Here is a 12,115-nt window from a genome sequence, read left to right as displayed (position 1 = left end):
TGTTCTACAAACATGTCGTTGTACAAACATGTTGTTCTATAAACATGTCGTTCTACAAATAGCAAGATATTTATTTCCACTTCAAAGATGTATAATTATACCGGAAATTCGTTTATCTTCTATTTTGCATCTAACATTGTGGATATGTCATTATTTACACAAAATTATTTGTTTCAGGTAAAGGATGCACATGTAATCGGTGAGTAAGGCCAAATGTGTAAACAGCTGACTTAAAATTATGTAGTAGCTGCTATTGTGGAAACACTTAATCATAAATACAGTGATTTGATTAGCTCTATTTCACTTATCAGTAGCAGTATATGTGGAGCATAAGCCCAAGCAGAATTAATGGCACATCGCTAATGAGCTGTTGGTGTCAAAAAGATTTCGTTCTTTCAGGCAAACGTTAGAAGAGCTTCAAATACTATTAACTTACTTACCCATTTTACTAACACATTCATGCATATAACTGTAACAACTATTTTGTCCTTTTGCAAAATTTTGTGTCTGAGGACAGCGGATTGCTTTTTGTAAATATCCTTGATTCCAACCACTTTCTACATTTCCTTCCCCCAGCGTTGTCACTTACACCCGTGACGCAGACACAGGCGGAGGCTACGAGGAGATAGTAGGTTGGTGCTGGACGTCATTCTAGTACGTCACGTCGGTTGATTCAGATGACGTTAAACAGGTCATACGAAGTATTTAAGGGGTAGTGTTATGTAGAAAATCTGAAAACCAGTCCGGAACTGTTTGCAACCAAAACTACAGGTCTATTAACATTTTATAATTCTGACAACTATTAGCACTGATTGACCTTCTACTGAAACTCATACCGTATGATGTACAGTATCTCTTAAACTCTTAAACTTCTAAATGGAGAAAAAATGGTAACATCAGTGTGCAAGAAATAAATATATACTTTAAGTTTGTATGCATAATTGTTCCCACACACTTTAAACTTTCAGAGAGAGGATGTGCTCGTCATCGGTGAGTATGTTCATCAATCTTCAAGTAAGATGAATAAATATTTCGTCACCACATTGGTGTAATTACCCGTGGTAAAGTGATTTTCATCAACCCATACTTGTCGTAAAAGCTGACGAACGGGATCGATGCTTGTGCTGTTGAACACTGGATTATGTGATCCAAGACCATTTATTTATAGATCGTCAACATATAGTTGTCATGTTGTTGAGTGTGGCGTTAAACAACAAACCAACCAGACAAAACTATACACGACTAGGAGCGCGATATGAACTGAGAGCGTGTCACAGCTTAATAATTTCCTCTCATTATGCTCACGTTCAATGTTCCCTTTTACCAGTGTGGTGTCGTATCACAGGGAAGACGAAAACGATGGGAGCTACCAGGAAATAGAAGGTTGGTGTCTGAAGGTTAACAACTAGCATGATGTGTAACGACTGTGAAACTCGAACTGCTGAATAGGGTACTGATATGTCGAGTAAACGTAGCACGAACTGGCTAGTGTCTGAAGCCTGGAACAGGACTCGTGTCTCAAACCAACCAAGGAGACCAAAACCCCCGATTATTTAGTCTGAAATAGCCATAATAGAATAGCTATAACATTGTAAATAGAGTCGGATATTCTAGATGTCCGAATACTTAGGACATTTCTCAGTGTTCATAAAGGACGACCAGATATTGGTGATAGGCCGTGTTGGGGAAAAGGATCCACTAGTCTGGAGAGCTGTAATGGTCATCCCGGTGAATGATTCTTCCTTATTCATCGCTTGCTTACTTTATTGTGTCATAGTTCTTGTAGAGCAAAATACTGTTTTGTCAGTTGACATTATTTATGTCATAAAGTTATTTAGTGCTGTAACAGGAACTAGAAAATACACCATGGTGAAATACTTCGCTATATTGTCACATGAATTATCATACTTAATACAGATATGTGTCATCTTTGTCTTGTATCAGAAGGTGATGCAAACGTAGACGACATCGTCCCCATCGTAGCTGTCTACTCCATTATGCTGACTGCTGTGGCAGTTGTGGTGGCAGCAGTCACTGTTCTTGTTTGCAGGGACGTGAAAGGTACAACGAATGCATGAATATTTTTGCATGCAATGTAAGTTTCAACCCCCACCCCTCCAATCCCCAACACACCACAACCAACAAAAATGTACCCCAACGTGAGGGCCTGGTCAGAACTTCAACAACCATGCTTGTTACAACAGGTGAGAAACGCTGGTTGATTATGCTCATGCATGTTTTTCCGACGTATCCCAGTTGCGTAAATCGACGCTCTTTATATCAACCACTGGGTGTTCTCGGCAAGTCTGGCGTGTATCAGACAAGCGTAGTCTAGCTGGGATATTGTTGAATGCAGCGTCGAACAGTATACGGGCATATCCGTGGTTCACCTTGACGTGCTGCAATATTTTCTTCTCATTTTAGTTTGTGAAGTTGTTTTGATTCCTTTATTCAGTAATGGAGCGGTCGGTAGGCCAGTGGATAGGGTGTTCACGCCACAGACGCAGGTTCGATTCCCCATATGAGCATAATGAAGCCATATTTATAGTGTTCTAGTTTTGGTGATATTGATGGACTAGTCTGAGAGTGACTAATTCTTTACTGTTACTCAGTCTTTTGTTTTACTTGCAGAGAACCAGGACAACAGGTACACGTTTTCATGTTTTTATCTCAAGTGCTGGAGTCAGTCATCGTAATAACTAGTGAACAAATCTTCATATCAACGGTTGCTGTCTTCTGTGTCAAACACCATTTAGTCAACGTACCTTTAGAAATCTTAGATAAACGCCGGCATCGATTACCTGTGGAAATGACAGAGAAAGTAGCAAATGTATCTATGTAACTGATGCACAATTTGCTAAAAAAGTGTTGGAAATCTATGACCATAGTTGAAGTGGTTTATAGGAGGTGATTTCCGCTGCACACTGCTTGAAAGAAAAATACATGCACCTATGGGCAAGTGTAACATAAGTGTAATGTTGTGATTGCAGATTTGGTGAATATCTCACTGTGATGGCAGAGAGATTATGCCATGACTTCAGTGATGTACCTCATGCTTCCAACAACGATGTCTTACCCCTATACGATTACGAACGACTCCTGCGGGATCAGTTCCACATCTACACGTCTCTCCATCCTTCATCTTCCTCAACAGAGGACCACAGTACCAGGTGAAACCTAAACTGACTGTACAGTTCCACGTCTACACGTCTCTCCATCTTTCATCTTCCTCATCAATGGACCACAGTACCAGGTGAAACCTAAACTGACGGTACAGTTCCACACTTACACGTCTCTCCATCCTTCATCTTCCTCAACAGAGGACCACAGTACCAGGTGAAACCTAAACTGACTGTACAGTTCCACGGCTACACGTCTCTCCATCCTTCATCTTCCTCAACAGAGGACCACAATACCAGCTAAAACCTAAACTGACGGTACAGTTCCACATCTACACGTCTCTCCATCCTTCATCTTCCTCAACAGAGGACCACAGTACCAGGTAAAACCTAAACTGACGGTACAGTTCCAGATCTACACGTCTCTCCATCCTTCATCTTCCTCAACAGAGGACCACAGTACTAGGTGAAACCTAAACTGACTTTACAGTTCCACATCTGCACGTGTTTTCACTTTTCAACAGAGCCTATACAGTTTAACATCTCAACAAGCTAACGTTTCAGCTGACAAAACAAGAGTACTTCATTTACTAATCACCCAACAACAGGAAATGTTTTCCACGATGCCATTTTTAACAGAGGATTGTACTGGTATTGGTCTCTCAGCTTAACTGATGTATATCAAAGTATATTAACAACACTGATTTAGCATCAACATTCTTATTCAATTAATAAAGTTAAAACCTTTTATTTTCGTTTCATGAAACTTATGTTATATTTCATCAACAGCGATAATGTGAAAACACAATTTTTCAATCAATATAGCTTTAACCTGTTTTATCAGAAAGATTTAACTCTTATGCTTTCTCAACACACCGATCGACATTTTATTACTCATCCGTTGTAGATATCACTGTTAGGTAATTTTAGAAAGTTACACATTGTGTGATAACATTGCGTGATGGCGTACGTATGACGTCAAAGTGTTTTATTGTTATGACGTGCTAATACCTCGGTCACAATAGCATTAGACCTTGCTTGACTTTCGGAAAGCTTAGTGTCATCACACTCGTGGAATTCCTAGTAAAGAAGTACTTTGCTCGATATTATTTTGCTAATGCCGGGTGAGTAATAAATAAAATACGAAACTGTGTCCCGTGTAACACCATATTTATAAAACTCGTGAATGGCATCGGTATCTAACGAGCGAAAGCGATTTAGACCCCAAACCATTCACTCGTTTGATAAATAAGGTATTACATGGGACATAGTTTAGTTTTCTCTATATATCAAACACTACACACATAATAGGATTGCACATGGTAATTTGCACATGAGGTAAATGGATGGGCTTGTCGGCCAAGGCTCCACAATTTCTTAATTCCATAAATCATAAGTAACAGATCGGTTTCCGATTGTGATCTTTTGATTGTCAGCACCTCAAATAAAACTCTACATAAATATAATACCCATTCTCAACATACATGGACACGCGCGCGTGGACACACACGCACTCACGCACGCACGCACTCACGCACGCACGCACGGACTAACACTCTCACACACGATTCAATAAGAATCGCTAAAAATCGTTAAATCGTTGTTTTTATGTCTTCTATAAATCCTTTAAAAGTTTTACTTTAGTTTTAAATGCTGCAAATTTGATCAACCAGATTACTTCAAACAGATGTCCCACATCATACAGGAATTCACATTACTGCTAGCCTACTTCTGTATTGGTATCACTCTGCCTAGAATGTATTCCTCAGGAGGTATTTGTCTTAGGACTGAAGTATCGTGATCTGTAGCTTAACACCAGCTGACATTTGAACAACTGTTAACAACCCGTTTCCTGCAGATATCAGTCAACCACTCGTGTAAAGAAATAGAGAATCTCATCGAAATGTCTACTGATATCAAATATATCAACACAAGTTGATAAAGTAACAAATATCCGAGGCTTGGCAAGGATATTTTCACCTTTACCAACGGGTATTGATATAATTGATATCAGTAAACACGAGAGTGAGATTCTGTTTATCATCCAAAATCATTCTTGATTAGTTTTCAGTGAAAACTGTACATGTCTGAAGACTGCACTGCCATCAGACTTCCGGTGCATCGATGTCATAACATTGTGACGTTATCGAGTCATGACGTCATATCATTGTCAGGGCTTTGTGCAAAATCTACTGTTAAAATGATATCTCCTACGAGATGTTGTCTGATCTGACACAATCCATATCTCCTGTTGTACACAGTTTTGGATGATAAATGCTGAAGTTACAAATGGAATGTGAAATAACACCCTTCGAAAACGATACAGCTGTGTATTTCTGTACTGTGGCACAGAAAACGATTTTAACTGTACGTGGTTTCAGATCGGACAAGGGCACGAGACAGTTTTCAGTCGAGCTGGGCGTAATAGATCGTTAATGACCAGGAAGGAAGACGTCATTACATACTGGTTCTTAAAATATGTATTCCAACTACTTCATGTTTCCACTTATTTACCAGTCTGTCATTAACACGTCCAGTCATCAAAGACATGCTCTTCTAGTACCACCACTGCTTTCTGTTTCCTGTCTTTAATTCCTGTCTGACACTTCTCTTCCTAGGGGATTTTGCAATTGTTAGTTACTTGAGGTATGCTGCCAAAAGTACCCTTTCAGAAAGTATAACTTCTAGGTTTAGAACTGCATAAGAGAGGGGAGTGAGAGTCCGGTTCAAGCGAACATTGTATTCTTGCCACTTGCATTAAATATGCTATCTTAAATTAGGTACATATAATGCTCTAATTCAATATTTCATGGAACATTTAAATGTAAGAATATACAAAGGATTTCTGCCACATATACCCAATACTGTGTAGGTTGGTGTCAATGTCTTCACTCCAAGAAAGCTTCTACATACAAAGATGTGAATGGTTTGTATATTTGTTACGCTCTCTTACTCAGCAAACCTCAGACTCATGCAGTAAAATAAGAATAATTTTATCGCCAGGAATTTATTGTAAATTGTGCTGAAAACGACAAGGCAATATCAGTAATCCCTATCTAATTAATGGACCAGTAACGTCTTGCTTCACTTTATTAATTCTTCTGGTAGTTCATCCTAAACACAAGTAACCCCATGTTTCCAGAAGATTGAGTCATGCAGTATTATCAACCTTTTGCAATTGAATGGTTGCACTGCCCGACAGAATCAAAAGGAGATGAAATCTGTTTATGATGAAGACAGTCCATCTTTTGATACTTGTGAGATGTAAAACGGAATTTTCAAACTGAACATATGTCCCTGACAAATGAGCCAAGATGTGGACACCATTATGATGATACCTTTGAGGTCATTGAAGAGACGGAGTGTTTACATGAAATTAGGGGGTCTATTTAAGAGGTCTGCACAAGGTCAAGAAATGTTGGGAGAAATATGTTACTGTGGATGGTGACAATGTAAAGAGGTCTTAAGGTCCAAAAATCAAAAATGAAGTTTCTACCCTGAAAACGTCTTGGTGATAATTAGAACCTTTTTGATATCCCTTGGTAAATAAACGACCAGTAGCTGAATGATGTGCTACGTAGTCATTAACAGAATGGTTTACAATGAATTATCACAGCATGTTCACAAAGCAATCAGCTAACAGAGAACATAAACATCACATGTAGATTTGTCACAGATACTACATTGGTCTCGATAACATTCAAAAGTATACAGGTAAAGCAACGGTTCAGTTAATACTCACACATCAGCACGGTGGACGTTCACTCAACCTACATTTTCACAAAACAGCGTAGCGTTAACCGTATTAAATGAACTTTCTTAAACAGTAATGCAGAATACGTGAGCCATATTATACAACCAACTTTATCATACGACTCAGAGGTATGGGGATTCCAGCGGTATGAATGTTTGGAGAAGATTCATTTATTAGCATCTCAAAAAGTTCTTAGTGTTGGCTCCTCTTCACCAAATTGTATGGTGCATGGTGAATGTGGGAGAAAGCCAATATATATTAATTCCCAGATGTTTAAAACACTGGTTCAAACTTCTCCATATGCATGGACACCGTCTTCCCAGTATAGCTACAACGTGATTTTACATTCAGATAACATGGGGGAAATTACACAGGTATCGAGTGTAAGGAATCTTCTATTTGTCCATGGCTATGGTTGTATATGGTTTTGTGAATCAGTTGGAAGTGTAGACATGTTTCACGAAGAATTTTGAACTCGGTCTGTAAATATATTTAGCTCGAGTGGCATTCAACTTTGGAGATAGTTCACGTTATGCCTATTACAACACGTTCAAGACTTTATTTCAACCGGAATTTTTTTCATCGGTACTCACGCCGGAAACTGTAGGGAACCATTTTATCTAATATCGGCTAGGTTCATTAGACCATGTCGAAAATGAGGGGAAAAAATTGTTCATTGCAAAATCGGAACGAATATGTCAGTTATGCATATACAACTAGGAAATGAAATTTACTCTGTGTGCATCTGTCCATTTTATAGTGATCTTCGAAAGAAATATATTACAAATCATTTGATAAGGACTAAGAACGAACCTCAGATATCAAACCTTTCACTATACATTATTATAATAAACATGCACTAGTTAAAAGTAACAAAGTCTTTAAAGAATGTGTCATTCCCGTGTGAAACAGTATGATATGTATATGAGCCGGATGCCGTTTGTACAATAAGCTTTTTGACTTTGGTAGAGGTTGCACCGTTGCACATCAGCGTGAAGGTAGTGCCAAGGGAAACAAATAGTAAAGCGATGTCCATTAGATTGAAGTTAAAATAGAATAGCAGTAGTAAAGATTTATCGAACCAGAAGGAAGCAACGTTACATACCTGACTGAATTTACTACACCCCTTAAGTTGCGACTGTTATTCGTATTCCGTTCTGTTCTAGCTATCGCAGATAATCGCGTTCACATATAAAACTTACTATTGTGAACTTGAGATTAGTTTGGACGATAGTCAGTCGCAAGCATTCCACGGGCATATGTGGTAGGGGGTTTGACCCTGGGATATATCCATTCAAAACAGATAAACGTACAACGCCTTGGTTCTATTAGCTTTAGAGATACTGGGCCCGGATACTCGTTACCAGTGTGAACTTTGACATGTTTAAGACTGAGAAGCATGGTCAGTTAGTTTTAATATCTCCACTTTTCAATAACACATATCAAATCTGCTTATACTACGAAAACATATTAGGAGAAGTAAACGAGTGAGTGAGTTAAGCTTTACGCCGCAATAATCCAGCTATATGATGGTGGTCTGTAAATAGTCGAGTCTGGATCAGACAATCCAGTGACCAACAATGTGAGCATCGATCTGCGCCATTGGGTACCGATGACGTATGTCAACCAAGTCAGCGAGCCTGACCATCCGATCCCGTTAGTCGCCTTTTATGGCAAGCATGGGTTGCTGAAGGTCTATTCTACCCCGAACCTTCACTAGTCTGAGAAGCAAGTAATACCCAAATACGTATACAGTGGCACGCACTCGAGACATTTCGCTTAAAATGCGTGTCCCTTTAGGCAAACCATAATGAAAACGGTTGAATCATCTCTGGACAAAAGTAGATATTAGGTTTACATGTGGATTCAGTTCATGTGCTAATTAGATAGACAATAGATATTGGCTAAGAATATATAACCCATTCGTCGACTCAAGGCTTAACACATGAACGTTCTGGATTGAATTCATTTCCTAGTTGTAAGTCTATGTAACATCATCTATGGTCTCCAAAGACAATTGAATTTTCTGGATTCGTTTTGCCCCAGTGGGTTTGGAACTGAATCCCCGACACATCATCTATTATTGTGTTTCATAACGACGTCATCATTGTCAGTGACTGTTAGTGACACATTATAAATATCTCAGTATAATATTTTCATCGAGACTGGTTCAACAAGCGTGTAAAGTCTGTTTGTCTGTATTTAGAATTTTCAATAATAAGAAGGAACTCCACGTACCCAAATAAAAGTGAGTAAGTTCTGTTTCAAGTTGTTGTTAATGAATGAACATTATTACGCTCGAAACTAGAACTCATCATTTGATCCAGGGATTTTGTAAATGTAGAGCATCCCACAACCATATCAAAGTCAACATATATAGGAATGACGATGATACACCAATAACAGAATTTTACCGTTCACACCGTGATGGTCGGCAAACTCAAACATACAACCCTATTTTTTTCATTTGTTAGGAAAAAAACAGGATATACGAGATGAATAGTTTTCACTGTTACAAAATGTTTATTATGGACAACCAACTGTTCCAGCCGAATGTTCAATATAACCACTTTATTCCCTCACAATATCTTCAAACATCGATCAACCTTTCTATACCCATATTTTGACCATTCTTAGATGATTTGTAAACTGTACAGGCAAACATGACCCCATAACCAATACAACGATCTGTCTGACTAACGGGATCGGGTGACTAGTTGACTTGGTTGAGCAGTTGATGCTCATGCTATTGATCACTGGATTCTCTATTCCAGACTCGATTATATACAAACCGCCGCCATATAGCTGCAATAATACTTAACAAAAGCAGTTTTGTGAGTAATCTGTCACCAACATTATTTGTCTGTGGATATGAATGTAAACAACTCATTACTGACTATGTAACGTTAAGCGCACGTAAACATAGGTTAAAATTCAACGGGAAGTTACCCGCTTTTTTAGGGAAATATTATCCAGCGAAACTAAATATTTCAACGCTTAAAAACAAATGTCAAAGTGAGTGATGTGTCAGTATGAATTTACCACGCCAGTAGACATGTCTGTGACTCACATTCTGTTTTTGGGCTTACATGTGTGTGGTATGTATGTGCTAGCTGAAAAGAGCAATTGAATTATCCTGAGCTTTACATGACTTTTTATAAGTGACCAGTGTTTTCTATGAAAATATTATTGCTTCATATTTTGACGCTTTAATTTGTGACTTACATTTAGTTTGCCTGTATATGTGGTATGTATCTGTGAACTTGTATTATATGGAGCAGGCTTAAATAATATGCTTCAATTTTTATGTCAACCTAGTGAGTATTATTTGTTTTGAGTGCAGGTCTTGCCTCCATGACAACTGGATACCCATACACTGTTACACGTGTTGGCGAAGATGTTACCATGACCATGAAACCAAAGAATGTCAGCTTCGTATATTCTGTATGGCTGAATGGTTCGGTACCTGGGAGACTGTTACTGGTCCAGCCCAGGACACACCGTGTAGAGGTAATTAACAGCAGTCACACCGGCTACAGGACCAAGTTCAGTTACACCGGAGAGGACTCACCATCACAGACCGGACAGCTGAGGTTTACCATCTACAATGTTACTGTACAGGACGCTGGTACTGTCAGGGAACCAATGGACAGGAAGTTACTGGATGTAGACAGGTCCTCGTTGTAGTACGTGAGTAGTATATGAAGAATAAAGGTTGACTGTCTTAATGCATCTCCAACAGGAATGAATAGCTGTTTAACCTTCTATTGCCAATAGTGAAAGCTTAGGGGAGGAAATTATAGTATGCTGGTATATAGCGACATGGGTCCGAATATGTGTGTGTTAGTGTGCAGTGAGTGTGTACATGTGTGCATTGTGTGTGTGCATGTGTGTATTGTATGGAATAATGCTTAAAGCCGCATCAGTTCGCAGCTAGTCGCAGCAACACCGGCAGTCACAGAAATAATCACAGACCAGTGAGTTTCTCCATTATGTAATATCATATGAGGCCAGCAGTAGTCTGTCTCACAGTCCCTGAAGACATTATCTTTCTCTACTGTCCAGCCCTCACTGCAATGGTTTAGCCCTAAATGAAGCAAGTCTTGATTTTCCTCGGGTTCAGGTCTAGTCTGTCTTGGGAGCGTTTTCAGTTTAAATGGGTATACAATCAAAAATTTATATATTCACAGGCAAAACGTTAATGCCAGGCTAACATATACGTTCAAGCAAAATTCTAACACACCAAATTGTATCAATCGGCTAAAATGAGCGTGTCCAATGTTTTACTCGACACCATTTTCATCACTATGGGCCATCTTCCGCTCCATCCTGACTACAAAACACCCTGCCTTGCATTAATCTTTTGTCTCCACATTCAAAGAAATAGAAATACATTTGTTTCGTAAATATTAGTTTTCCTGTGGTAGCCATAAGTTCCAATGTCTTATTAACCACAGACTAGGGGTTATGTGTGAGATACCTGTTTATTTCCATATATTTCGGGAAGACCACACCCTGTAATAACAATAATATACACGATGTACATAACATTAAAACACATCTGATGAACATGCCTTCATAATAAACAGAGGGCGTATACATGTAATACGCCATGCAATATAACACAGGTCACTTTCGTGATTACATGTTTACAGTGATCAACAAAATGAACGTTGCGTAAAGAGTTTTAGAGCTGAAATGGATAGAATTATTATCGCACGTTATCAGAAATGAGCGGTCAATGTAGCTTGCTAATGCCTGTAAAATGCTTGATGAGGGTCATTATCCATCCCTTTGTTAGGTGACGTCATAAGTAGCTCAGCAGTTGAAGTTCAATCACCTACGGCTCGTTTGAACCTGAGCTCATTATTGACAATATAATGATCACATTCGTCACATACACATGTGTCATCATGCACTTTCTTGCTTGTGCCAATCATCACAATCGTTCCATAAATTACAACATACAGCAATAAAAATATCGACTGGAAGGCTAACGTTGTTGAGCACTGAAAACAGTGACGTCATCTGTGTTGTTCTATGACGTGTCTATATTTGTAAAATGTGTGTCATTGATCTTCGTCGTTTGTTGTTAGCAGTAAATGCTTCTAAACCGATGCCGTTGCTTGTGTTCTTTTTTACTAAAAATTATATTTATTTTAGCTATAATAACGGTAACGCTAATTGTCAGGGCATTATCATTTACAGGATCCCTCGGTCCTTTCTAACTGCGCTCCTTCGT

The 12,115-nt window shown here is 38.8% G+C and overlaps 1 protein-coding gene across 1 annotated transcript in view; it reads left to right on the top strand.

Annotated features, from left to right (window-relative positions):
* Positions 1 to 12,115, top strand: part of LOC137260961 (hemicentin-2-like) — a 67,436-nt gene that overhangs the window by 5,414 nt on the left and 49,907 nt on the right. Inside the window, exons 6-11 of the mRNA XM_067798575.1 lie at positions 577 to 632; positions 969 to 990; positions 1,328 to 1,383; positions 1,945 to 2,061; positions 2,632 to 2,647; positions 2,991 to 3,163. Of these exons, the coding sequence (XP_067654676.1) occupies positions 577 to 632; positions 969 to 990; positions 1,328 to 1,383; positions 1,945 to 2,061; positions 2,632 to 2,647; positions 2,991 to 3,163 (440 nt within the window). The remainder of the gene's footprint in view (positions 1 to 576; positions 633 to 968; positions 991 to 1,327; positions 1,384 to 1,944; positions 2,062 to 2,631; positions 2,648 to 2,990; positions 3,164 to 12,115) is intronic.

Source organism: Haliotis asinina, chromosome 1, assembly GCF_037392515.1.
Source record: "Haliotis asinina isolate JCU_RB_2024 chromosome 1, JCU_Hal_asi_v2, whole genome shotgun sequence".
In the NCBI taxonomy this organism is placed as follows: Eukaryota; Metazoa; Mollusca; class Gastropoda; order Lepetellida; family Haliotidae; genus Haliotis; species Haliotis asinina.
This window is presented reverse-complemented; position numbering and strand designations above follow the sequence as displayed.